A 13,635-nucleotide genomic window follows, 5' to 3' on the forward strand; every position below is an offset into this window, starting at 1 on the left:
GAAAGGGATAAAGGAAAATTCCAGGACTCATTTTTATTAGTCCCCTGATTAATATAAACTTCAGAAACCCAGTAAACTCAGCTCTCACAGTAACTGGCTGAAAGAAAAAAAAACACTTAGTACATCTTCAAGAGTGATCACCTCCTAATACCATGTAAATATTTAAATATCAACATAAATCCCGGATTAAAAAATAAAGATTTCCCCCAACTCATTAAATTATATTTTCAAACTCATTCACTCTCTCTCTAAAATATAGAAAGTTTTTTTTTACTATGGTTAGGGTGTTACAAACACAATGTTACACATATTTCTCTCAGCTTAGACTGTGTTAGTGTGTGAGATGCCAACTCCTGTGTGTGTGTTTTCCAACTTTATACAGACATATTGGAGTTCAGCAACTCAACCCACACATACACACAAAAGAATTCAAAGCTGAGAGAAATCTAAAATTGACATCTGTATTTGTAACATTACAGAACATACAACTTTACATTGTACATAAGACAAGGATCCAAAGACAATGGGCCAAATTCATCTCATCGGTAACTCACTCCATGGCAGGACTACTGTATTTCTGAGGCCTGAACAAGCTTCTAAATATGTTGCTCTCCTACATCCCACATGTAATGTGATTGTGCAAATGGCCTTGTAACTCTCCTCTCTAGCAAAATGCCATATGAATCTCCATTTACACTGCCATGTCAACCAATACAGCCATTCTAATACTGTTTTCAGCTACCTCACCAGCATTTTGCCTGCTTCCTTCCTATTGTTCTGCATTATATACATACATGTGTTTCCTGCTCCCACATTTTTAAAAGTGACAGCAAAAGACAGCAAGAGAGATTTTTCTAGGACTCAGGACAACAAACACGGCAAAAGTGAACCCCTATGACCAAAGTGTTCACGCCCATCAGCAACATCCCAGGTAAGAGGATGAATACAGCAGCTCTCAATCTTTTTCACTCTTATGAGGGTTAGAAACTCCACAAGAGAAAAACCCATGAGACTGTGAATATGTCTATGCTGAAATTAAAAACCCACAGCTGGCCTGCACCAGCTGACTCAGGCTTATGGGCTTGGGCTAATGGGCTGTAACTGTGGCGTAGTGTTCGTGCTCGGGCTGCAGGTGGAGCTCTGGGACCTTCCCACTTCGCAAGGTCCTCTAGAGCCTGGGCTCCAGCCCGAGCCCAAATGTCTACATTGCAGTTAAGAAGCCCCTTAGGCTGAGCCCAAGTCAGCTGGCATGGGCCAGCCACAGATTTTAATTGCAGAGCAGACATACCCTGTGTGGTCACAAAGTATGCAAAGCCTTGTATGTCAGTAACCGGCCTAACAAATGATTGTCAAACCCTGATTCAGGAAAGTATTTAACCATGTTCTTCAGTGCTTTCCCAAATAGAGATGCTTTCTTGAATCAAGGCCTGAATGATGGGTGGATGTGAACTTTCTGGATTCAAGTACCAACACTCTAAATTAATCAGATGGGGAATATTATGTTTATAACATTCTTCCTCCTGGGAGAAAGGGCTACATACTGCCTTATACACTTTAGAGTCACACCGCTGCTTCTTAACTTCTGACTATGACGGAAGTCCTATCCTTTTCTCTGAAAGCTGGGGTCCGTGACGTATTGCCTCCTGCAAGAAGGGGGCTTAAAATAGAAGTGTCTTGATACCTTTGGCTAGATCAGTCAGCCATCATGATAAAAAGTAAAAATATATATGAACCCCACTGACTTATTCAATAACTGACACAAACAGGGGAGCTTACTGAGGGGGTGCTGATCCAGAAATAAAGACAAAAATCTTAAAATGACATAAATTGCATTTTTATTCATTTGGAGATAATGCCATGCCTCCTCCCCTTCTGAATAACTAGAAAGATTTAGGAAAACTAGAGACATTTCATTCCTTTTGGATCCAGGGGGATTCCTCTCCTTTTATATACCTGAGGAAGTTCTCAGAGATCTGGGTTCAACTTGAACTCCAAAATCTTAAAATGAAATTAAATTTGAGCACCTGGGGTTTCATGTTAAAAACATACAGAACTACCAGGTCTGCATGATTTAGGTGGAAAGCCATAACTCCACCCACATTTGCTCAATTCTGAATCCAGGATCACTCAAAAACTTTATGAACCTTTCCAAACATTTCACAAACATAGTCTGAGTTTTGAGTTTGTGACTAAGCTTGAAACCAGACACACGGAGTAGTTTCTTTACGAAGGATTTTCCCAACCCTGTAGGCAATAAGGGTATTTTGGTTGGTGGTGATAACTACTTCCATTTGGCATGTCATTCGACTTTCTGAGATCTTGACGATTGTCTGCAGTGAGTTTGCTGTACATTTTAGTTTCTCTGTACTACTGCCAGAGAAACTAGGCTAAATTCAACAGCTTGTTCTACTGTCTGGGTTTTTCTCAAAAAGAAAAATATGAAGATTTTTGCTGCTCGCTCAGCCCATCTATTTTTAGTAGAGACTGGACAAATATCAGAAGATTTGAAACTTGAATTTGGTTCAGAAAGACATCCATATGCTTAGATATCTACTAGAAGCACTTGAAACTTTTAAGTCTGCAAACTGGGCTGTAACTCTTGCAAGAAAAGACTTACTCATAAGATTTCTTATACCTCTGCTTCTGCTTCCAAACCACATGCCACAAGACCAGCCCTTAGTTACAGCATCTTGGCGCTTCTAATTCTAATTCCAGCCATAACTTGAAAGTGCACAGTGGGGAGGAAAGGGGAACGCAAGTGAACATGTGACAAAGCTTCCCCACACAGCACAGCAAAGCGTGCCAGGGATTATGAATTATAAAGTTCACTAACATGCTGGGATCTACTTGCCCCATATAGACCTTGCTGGCAGTCTCTAAACGGTACCTGCTTCACATTAACATAGTCCTGTTTGGACTAAGGTGAATTAGGTACCTTTTAGAGAGCACCATCAGAGTCTACACAGGGCAGTTAGAGCCCCACATGTTAGCACAAATCACATACCTCTAGTGAGCTTTGCCATCACCATCCAGACAAGCCCAAAGTTTCAGTCTTAAAATAAATTAAGGTTTGAGCAGAGTCATCAATCCCTCATTCACAATCAAATCAATGTTTGTTAACCTTAATTTTTATTACAACAGATTGACAAGCCTGTGGGTGCGGACTCTGGCCCTGCGCCACTTACCTCGAGCGGCTCTGGGGTGGCAGCGGCGCGCAGCAGGGCTAAGGCAGGCTCCCTGCCTGCCCTGGCCCCGCACCCAGAAGTGGCCAGCATGTCCGGCAGTGGCTCTTGGGAGTGGGGTGTGGCAGGTGGCTCCGCTGAGCACTGCCCTCGCCACTGCGCAACCACCCCCGAAGCTCCCATTGGTGTGGTTCCCCATTCCCAGCCAATGGCAGTTGGTGCCAGTTGGGGGTTGGTGCCTGCAGGTGACGGTAGCGCACAGAGCCTTCTGCCCCTCCCTCCCCCTTCCCCAGGGGCCGCAGGGACGTGGTGCCAGCTGCTTCCAGGAGCAGCGTAGGGCCAGAGCAGGCAGAGAGCCTGCCTTAGCCCCGCTGCACCATGGAGCTGGCAATCCCACGGGCCAGATTGAAAGCCCTGATGGGCCGGATCCAGCCCACGGGCCGTAGTTTGCCCTCCCCTGCTCTAAAATGATAGAAATTACCCAAATGCCACCAAAATGTTGAAGCACGATAATCCATTCTATTTGTGTTAGTACGTCAGAGTTTATAACTCCATTCTTTAAGAGGCTGCCTTCTACCCACACAGCTCACTCTCGTTTTGTCCTGCAAGATGCAATGTGCCCTCAATATCTCACTGAAGTCAATGGAAATTAACAGGTGTAGAGGGCTGTGCAAGTTCTGGCCCCATGACAGCTGCAGGCAGTTTGCCTTCAGCTCAAGAAAACATTGTTCCATAACATCATCTTCTCCCAAAGAGGAAAAAGGCAACTTTGGATTGTTCCGTGAACACTAACATTTTTCTATCATGACCCTTTTAGGTAACTTCCAGGTTGTTTAGTAATTTGAGTGCTGGTTTTAATTACGTCAATCTACACATTTAAAAACCACAGAGACATTTCTCTTAAAAAGCAGCCTACGCACAAAGGGGAAAGGATTTACATATTATCAGACAAAGATGTGACTATCCACTGAGACTAATCAAGCATTTTACAAACTTTCTTCTAATGCCTATGAGACTTCAGAATCTAAAAAGGAAGGTATGTATTTTAAATGCTTTTTATACATTTTAATATGTCCATATACACCAAGGTAAATATATTGCATAAAATACTAAATAATATGCCAAATTGCACTGAAAAACTAATAGGTTAAATATTAAAAGCACTAATGTTTTTCACTGCACTTATTAAGTGTTACTTCATTATAACCATTTTGAATGTCTTGCCCTTTGGAGACCCTGGCTCCTTCCACATAAAAAAAAGCCCTCCAGTAGAGCAGCCCCTGAGCCAAAGAGAACTGGATACAGCTCATTCCCAAACTCATCTGAAATCAAGCAGAATAATCATTGTGGAATGACATAGTGAATTCTCTTTCATATCAGGAGTTTGGCTCCTACCTTCTGTTGGCTCAGGAACAAAACCAACTATTTCCTCTGTACCTTGTGGGCATTCAACTTCATTTAACCTCAGGTTAATAATCTCTTTTATTGGGAGGGTAATATCCTCCATTTGCAGAAGGGTGATTATAATAATGTTATAGATCTTCTATTTCTAGCCATGAGTAGTTTCAAGTAGTTGCATTTTTATATACACAATACACACAGGCCAAGTAATTATGTTATATTGATTCATTGTCAACTGTTACTACTCAGGCAACATTTAACCTAGAATTATGTTTGATCACTAAAACAAACAGAATTTTTAGCAAATGAAAAAGACAGTACTATATAAATAGAAAGCTAATATGGTTCAATGCTATTTCAACAAAGACTTGCTTCCTTGTCTTATTTCTCAGAAAAACTTTAAAACACTCATTTCCTCTTCAGTCAACATGTTCCAACTAAAGTTAATGCCAGTGTAGCTACTATAAAAAAAGTTATACAATGGTAGTTTCAGATAGTTAAAATAATACTTAGGTTCCCATCTAAGCAAATACACTTTCCTTTCCCTAAATGTCTGAGGAAGCCTGAAAATATGATGCAAATGACTGACAGATTCTTTAAAATGTTTTCTGAACTACATAAAATATTCATCAAATATATTTTTGTTTTGTTTAACTAGAAGAATCAACAATTTTAGGAATATTTAGTATTGAGCACAGCTCTCTATTGGATAGACCCTTATTGGTTTTGACAGAGTATTATTAATGTTTACTAATCCTGTAATATTTTATATATGAAGTATTTTTATAAACATTAACTTAACTGGGGGGGATTTGGGAGGGTTGGTTTGGTTTTTTGTTTGTTTTTGTTTTGTTGAGTAAAAGTGTCATTTTTTTTATAAAAAGTTACATTTGAGTGTGGCTCCAATGAACTGACTAGGTCCCTGATCCAGCAAAATCAGGGCCAGTCTTAGGGGCAAGGTGATCACCCTGAATCCCAACTTTTAATGGTGCCAAATCACCATTTGGGGGGGCACACCACTCAGTCTCTTTAGTTATTTATTTTACTCCGCTGCTCCACTCATCTGTTGTTGTGTGGTTTTGTTTGGGGGTTTATTTCTTTTAGGTCAACTGCTGGGTGACACTGAAAATGTTTTCCACCCAGAGGAGAAAAAACCCCAGGGGCAGCCCTGCTGCAGATACACAAGTAACTTTATATACACACACACAAATAGTCCCATTCGCTTAAATGAACTCTTCACATGAGTGAACATACTCAAGCATAAGTGTTTGCAGGAAAGGGACCCAAGATATTTCTATAAATTGCTTAAAACTTGAATGAAACCCATGCAACTTAATGTGAACTATTCCAGACACTGAGAAATACAAATACTTCAGTTTCAGTAATATCATTACCAAGTCTTGTCACACATTTTTATGAAATTATACTGGAACAAGATTCTCACACTAATTATCTCTAATGTCTTACTTTTCAGGTTCTAGATATCTTTAAGCAGCCAAAACACCTTACTTTTCCACCGGATAATTAAAATGTCCTTAAGCAATATCTCAAATTGCAGTGTCTACAGACAACTGGAACCATTTACCTATTTTTACTACTTAATTTTCCTCATTGGATTTATTGGGAGTTGTTTTGCCCTATGGGCATTCACTCAAAAGGATCAGAAACAAAAATGTATGAGCATCTATCTAATTAACCTCCTAACAGCTGATTTCCTGTTGACTCTGGCATTGCCAGTAAAAATAATTGTTGACTTAGGTATTGCCCCCTGGAGACTGAGGATATTCCACTGCCAGGTCACAGCTTGCCTCATCTATATTAACATGTATTTATCAATCATATTTTTGGGATTTGTAAGCATGGACCGCTGCCTTCAGTTAATGCACAGTACTAAGATCTATCGAATCCAAGAACCTGGATTTGCCAAGATGTTATCTGCAGTTGTATGGATAATGGTTCTCCTTATAATGGTACCTAACATGGTGATTCCAATCAAAGAAATAGAACAAAAGCCTACTGTGGGGTGTATTGATTTCAAAACAACAGTTGGAAAAGATTGGCATGTGTTTACCAATTTCATATGTACAGCAATATTCCTGAATTTTTCAGCCATGATACTTATTTCCAATTTTCTTGTTTTTAGACAACTTTACCTAAACAAATACAGCAAGAGTTATGCAAATGTAAAGAAAGCTCAGATAAATATACTGTTAGTAACAGCAGGCTACATCATGTGTTTCGTTCCTTACCACATTGTTCGGATCCCCTATACTTTGAGCCAGAGTGATGCTATAACCGATTGTCTTCTGAAACAATCCCTCTTTAAAGCAAAGGAATCCACTCTGCTGTTGGCAGTGTTGAATCTCTGTTTTGATCCTATTTTATATTTTTATCTTTCCAAGACATTTAGACTAAAAATTACTGAGACTTTTATAGCACATAAAGAAACAAAGATTCTCACAGGAGAAGGAGTACATTGAGAAGAGGCACATTATATACAAAAGTACTGTAGTATTTCAACGTAGACTACCAACACTGTGTATGCATATGTAATTTATACAACTGCTGTGCGTTTGCTGAACATGGCTAACAATGTCAATAAAATTACTGTCAAACCCTAACCCTGGGCAGAAGGAAAGCTTAATGATGGATCTGGATCACTTTATTATTTTACAGCTTCATACACTGATTTGGAATATTATACAGTTCTGTACTATCAGAAGACCCGATACGAGTCATAGGAATATTTTAACACACTGCTTAATTAAGAACATATGAAGTCATACTAAAGACCTACCCAAAAAATACCTATGAAGCATGATCCAAACATGTTTTGTAATGCAATTTATCAAGAAAGATTCAAAAATATTTAATAAAGGTTTATGAATTGAGGCGATCTGGACTCACCTTTACTACATAATAATGTTAAATGCTTTCTGTATTAATTTACCAGGTATAATAAAGGAAGAATGTACTCAACAGCAACTGATAAGCTGCGAAGACTCTCCACAGCCATAATAAAACCAAACATTTCAAAAGGCACTTTTTTTAGAAAGTTATTTTAAGCTGAACTGATTTAAAATGCACTGTATCTGCTTATATCACCCCTGTCATTGCTTACAAATAAATTTTTTCATTTTGTAATACTCATCTTTTTTCCCCATTTTGCTACTTCACTGAGTATTAAAATTATGGAAATATGTAAGTTACTACAGTAAAATTCTTGGGTTAAATGGGAAAAACTGAACAGCACAAAGTGTCTAGACAAAACGTAAAATATTCAATTTTTCTTTCTGTATGTTCGTGATTTTTATAAGACTTTTTAAACAAAAAACTACACCAATAAAATAGCTACATGGTATTTACATCTCAGACATTTAGAAAACCAAAATGTCTTAAACACCCAAAAACCAAAGACAAATACAAGTTATTGCCAGTCTGGATTCGTTCTAATGGTAAACCAAAAATACTTCAGAAATATGAAACAAAAACTAGATTGTCTTCGTTTACTAATCCACAAAACGTATTCGTATTTTGACCAACTGTAAACAAGCACCCAAAATTACTCTGGACAGACAGCTCATCCAACATCTAATAGCAAGAAATTAAGAGCAAGAAAATTCAAACCCAAGCTTCTTATATTTTTAAAGCAGAGATGATTATAAGTGCCACATCACATCTTACCTCTTGAACTGATAGCTACAATAGTTCGTTGAATTTTGTATTGTCTTTTAAAATTGTCAGGTTTCAGAGTAGCAGCTGTGTTAGTCTGTATTCGCAAAAAGAAAAGGAGTACTTGGGGCACCTTAGAGACTAACAAATTTATTTGAGTATAAGCTTTCGTGAGCTGCATCCGATGAAGTGAGCTCTAGCTCACAAAAGCTTATGCTCAAATAAATTTGTTAGTCTCCAAGGTGCCACAAGTACTCTTTTTTTTTTTAAATTGTGTCGGTTTTCCTATGTTTTCAGTGAACATTTCTGGGCCGAGACACATAATCAGCCTTTAGGCTTATTCAGTATTAGGCCACTCTTCTGAAGCTGCCAACAAGGGTATGTGTTGGAAAGGTGGGATTTTCTCGGGTTGGGACATGTATCAATTAGCTCCCTTCATTTCTCAAGTGGCATACAGTTAAATGCCAACAAACAAACAAAGACCCAAAGAAGAAAAACCTACAATAATTCTTCAGTCCTACACATTTCACCATTACTAATCTCATACATACATTCTGATTCCCTTATTTCTCAGCTACACTGTCAATTATGACTCAGAAAATGAAACAGCAAATGAAACAGAAAAACTGTTACCAATGCATTGGTAAGTTAACCAGACAGCAGTCGTCCAATTCTACAGAAAATGAAAATTCCAGTGACTAACAGTATCCAATTTTCTATTCAGTATAATTGTTTATTTGATCCATAATCCCTAAATGAGTATTTTAATGCCGTACTCATTTTCTTTATCTAGCATATCACCATGTGTTATTATTTCCAATGCATACACCTGTAGCTAAACAACTACTCAGAAGGCTCATTGAAATATAAAACACTCAAAGTAACCAAAAAAGATTCCTTGCTACATCTCATATTATCTTGTGCCCTAAATTGGTTCGCATTTGGGCACCGCATAGCACAACAGGGTTAAGAATAAAATTAGTGTCACAGCAACAATAAATATAATCTTTTGGGGTCAAAGTTACCCAGTGTAGTAGGTGCTACTGAAGGTCGTCACTTTAGTAGAGCCACTATGGACAAGAGCAACTGTGGAGTGGCAGGGCTAGCCCTACCATGAGGCGAACTGAGGTGGCCGACTCAGATGTCAGACTGGCGGGGGGGGGAGAGAACCACTAGGACCCACACAGAAAATTGTGTCTGCTGCTGGTGCATATGTATTCTCTCTGCTCTAGATGCACAGAAATGGTGGAGTGCTGTGCTGGAGGAAAGAGGGCACAAGAGACATAACAGGCAAGCAGGAGACAAGGTGAGAGGAAATAACAGAAAGCAGCAGGAGCTGCAGGGAGAGAGAGGAGTAGGAGCCTCTTATGTACCTGTCTAGCATCCCCAGGAGCCTGGACTGATTAACACTAGCTTCTCAGGGAGCTTCCTGCTGCTTCCCTGAACCCACTTGAGGAGAACAGGCAGTCAACTGAAGTAGTAGGAGCCAGTTAGACCCTTAAGACGCTGATATCTTCCTTCACGCAGGCCCTGCTACCAGCCTGCTTATTTGTCCCCTTCAATTGAGCATTGAGAGCCAATATAGCTGGCACAGAATAGCAGTCATGAGTGAAAGAAGAAAACACCCCTCTGGGGCAGCATTCAGTAAAAGAAAGAAAGCAAAGGAAGCTTTTCTATCTAAGCAGGAAGGAGTTCTCCTGAGATACATAGACACAAATGTTCACGGTGAGCCTTCCGGCCCCTGTGAGGATGTGTGTGGTGAGGAGATGCTTGATCTTCCAGTTAGTCAGCGTGCAGGTAACCTGGCAGCTACTGCAGCATCCATATCTCCATCTCAAATGGATGTAACCATGTACATTCCTGAAGAAAAGTGTAGATCAGAGAAGTGTGTGGTGGAGGCGCAAGAAACACCTGCTGCTGAGTTTAGTTCCTTAAATGTAGATGATCCAGGACTGTGGACCCACTTGAGCAGTAGCCTGAGGGACTTCCTTGTGCTGCATGGGCCACAGCAAGTGAAAAACCCCAAAGACAATGAAAATAGAAGTTTCCATCCAACACATTACTGGCGTGGAATCCCCAATGGTGACAAGGTTTATGTACTCAAAAACCCAGAATGCTGCTTACTGTTTTTGTTGCAAACTCTTCCAGTCTAATGTTCCATTCACTTGGGTTCCACAGGAACAAAGAACTGGAAAAATCTGGCTAGAAATCTGGCATGCCATGAGAAGGCAGCAAATTACCAGAGAGCATTGCATAGCTGGAAAGAGCTTGAGATGAGACTAAGGTTAAAGGCCACCATAGATGATCAGCATCAAGAGACGATTGCATCAGAGTCTCTTTACTGGCAAAATGTTCTGAAAAGGCTCATTGCCATTGTGAGTGCTTGCTACTCAAAACCCAGCACTGCGTGGCACTTCAGATCAGCTGTATGTGCCAAACAATGAAACTTCCTTAAAATTATAGAGCCGATGGCTGAGTTTGATGCTGTACTCCAGGAGCGTCTAAGAAGAGTCACCACCCAAGAAATGTACACACACCACTACCTTGGAAAAACAATTTCAAAATGAGATCACATAGTTACTGGCAACAAAAGTCAAACAGAAGATTGTGGCAGATCTGAAGTCAGCAAGATATTACTCTGTTATTCTGGACTGCACACCTGACATCACCCATATGGAACAAAATGACTTTAATGGTGCATTTTGTAAAACAACAGAACCTAGTGAAAAAGTCACCATTGCAGGGACAGTCAGAGCATTTTCTAGAATGTATTGACATTGATGATACTACAGGAGCTGGTATGACAAATGTGCTTCTTAAAAAGCTGGACGATACGGGAATTGCGATAGCTGACATGAGAGGTCAGGGCTATGATAATGGTGCCAACATGAGAGGAAAGAACAGAGGAGTGCAGACACGGATCCAAGAGTTAAACCCTTGAGCTTTTTTTGTCCCATGCAGTTCTCATTCATTGAACTTGGGGCTCAGTGATGCAGCATCTGCTTCTAGTGAGGCTGCTGAATTTTGTAATGTAATTCAAAGCATCTATGTATTTGTCTCTGCATCAACTCATCAACGTCAAATTTTGAAGCAACATCTGGGAACATCCTCTCTGACACAAACCCTGAGTGCCACACGATGGGAAAGTCAAGTGGAGGCAATAAAGCCTATCAAACACCAAATTGGGAAGATAGAGGATGCCATCGTTGCCATTATGGAGGATAATGCTATGACAGGAACTGTTCATGGGAGAACAGTGGCAGAGGGAAATGGAATCACCAGAAACATACATAACTTTATATTTCTGTGTGGCTTAGTGTTGTGGCATGACATACTGTTTGAAATAAATGTTATAAGCAAGAGACTCCAAGGTGCTGTCCTTGATATATCTGTAGCAATGGAACAACTGGACAAAGCAAAGTCATACCTACAGTCTTACCGGTCAGATGAGGGCTTTCAAAACATTCTGAAGAGCGCACAGAAGTTAGAGGAGGAACTTCACACTGAAGCTATTTTCCCACCCATTCAAGAATAGAAGAGTCACCGAAGATGACGACATTTTGATTACGAGGCACGGGATAATCCCATAAGAGACCCCAAACAACAATTCAAAATTGAATTCTTTAACCATGTGCTAGATTGTGCAATACAGTCAGCTGAAGAAAGTTTCACGCAGCTCAAGGAACACAGCAGTATATTTGGGATGTTCTATGATATTCCAAAACTCCTCACTATACCTGAAGAAGACCTACACCAGCAATGCAGGGTACTAGAGACAGTGTTGACACATGATAACATGTGCGATATTGATGCGAGTGATTTAGGCGATGAACTGAAAGCCCTTTCAAGATACATTTCAGCAGGATCAACTCCAAAGGCTGTTCTGGAATATATGTGCACAAATAAGATGATCACCCTCTTTCCAAATGCTTTTGTTGCTCTGTGCATACTTTTAACACTTCCTGTAACAGTTGCCAGTGGAACGCAGCTTCTCCAAGCTGAAGTTAATAAAAACACATCTGCACTCCACAATGACACAGAAGAGGCTGGTCAGCCTTGCAACCATCTCAATAAAGCATGATCTGGCCCAGACTGTGGACCTTCAGCAGGAAGCAGTTCAAATCTTTGCAACCAAGAAGGCACGGAAAGCACCACTTTGATTATTCAAACAGATAAAAATGCCAGTGTTTTCTACGCAGACAAGAAAAGTTACATTTGCTGTTCAGGCATTTGAAAGTTAAGTGTTACTTAAAATTTTTGAACAAGGCATTTTAAGTTGTTAATTCTCTTTTATTGGGGTAGGTAGCAGAGCAGTACCATGACAGGAGAAGAACAGGAAGAAGGCAGAATTGAGACCTTTCAAAGTTTTGACCCAAGCGAGGAGACATGGGGGTGTCATTTGAGCTCCCCGCCTCAGGTGCCAAAATGTTGTGGGTGGCCCTGTGGACTGGATAGACAGGAGTACTCTGCCTGGGCAAGCTAGGGCAGAGATAGGCTCTGTGCTGACTCTGCACGGGCCATCACAGAAGTTTGGAGGCAGGCCTGAGGAGAGGCAGGCTAGGCCACTAAGTGCACAGTTGCAAACGCCTGTATAGGAGCGGTCTCTAGAGTGAAACTTTAATTCTAACACAGAGGCTGTAGTGGCAGCAAGGAAGGGGATAACAAAACTATACGGAACTGGCAAGTGTGTGGTTTTTGCCCTGCCAAGATCCACACAGTTCCCCAAACACAGTCTGTTGGGTCATTTGCAAGGAGCATGGGAATCTCATTCTTAATGCAGGAACACAAATTGTTCAACTATATCCCCAGGTTGGTGCAATAGGAAGCTCTAGTCAAAAAATGCAATAATCTAAAAAGTACAACAAAACCTAATTTTTAAACACACGTTTTCCAGAATTTCAAATATATTCCATCGTCATCATGAAGTAAAGACTAATATTAATATGAAGTTAACACCTGTTAACAGATCTTAGTAGCATTACTGCAGATATTTGTTTAGAGGGCCACATTTGACATAACCAGTTTTTTCCAGGAAGAAGAGGGGGAAGGGCAGGAGACCCCCTCTCCCCCTCCCCCCCTAAAAAAACCCTACTCCAGTGAATCCTGGGAATTTCCAGCAAAATCAAAGTAAAATAAGCCTTGTGTTATATTTAAGTGTTTATACTACACCCATCTAGGGTTGCCAACATTACATTTCAAAAATAAGGGACTGTTTTTTAGCACTCCTGCCTCACCCTTCCTCCCAATATTATCATCAGTATCATCACTGCAATAAATAATCATAAACAATAAAATAATAATTAGCAGTACTCACCTATATTTGCCAGGGGTATTTCTTGCAGCTTTTTGCCATCCTCAGCAACTCCCGATGTCATTGTAC

General features: G+C 40.2%; 3 protein-coding genes across 14 annotated transcripts in view; 2 read left to right on the top strand and 1 right to left on the bottom strand.

Annotated features, from left to right (window-relative positions):
• MED12L (mediator complex subunit 12L) overlaps nt 1–13,635 on the bottom strand; it is a 321,530-nt gene that overhangs the window by 209,914 nt on the left and 97,981 nt on the right. The window lies entirely within an intron of this gene.
• P2RY14 (purinergic receptor P2Y14) overlaps nt 1–13,635 on the top strand; it is a 34,503-nt gene that overhangs the window by 18,173 nt on the left and 2,695 nt on the right. The window lies entirely within an intron of this gene.
• Nucleotides 4,062–7,664, top strand: GPR171 (G protein-coupled receptor 171). The gene is made up of 2 exons (XM_073359689.1): nt 4,062–4,218; nt 6,058–7,664. Exon 2 carries the CDS (start codon nt 6,113–6,115, stop codon nt 7,061–7,063), a length of 951 nt encoding a protein of 316 aa, XP_073215790.1. The 5' UTR covers nt 4,062–4,218; nt 6,058–6,112; the 3' UTR covers nt 7,064–7,664.

The sequence above is a fragment of the Lepidochelys kempii genome, chromosome 9, assembly GCF_965140285.1.
Source record: "Lepidochelys kempii isolate rLepKem1 chromosome 9, rLepKem1.hap1, whole genome shotgun sequence".
NCBI lineage: Eukaryota > Metazoa > Chordata > Testudines > Cheloniidae > Lepidochelys > Lepidochelys kempii.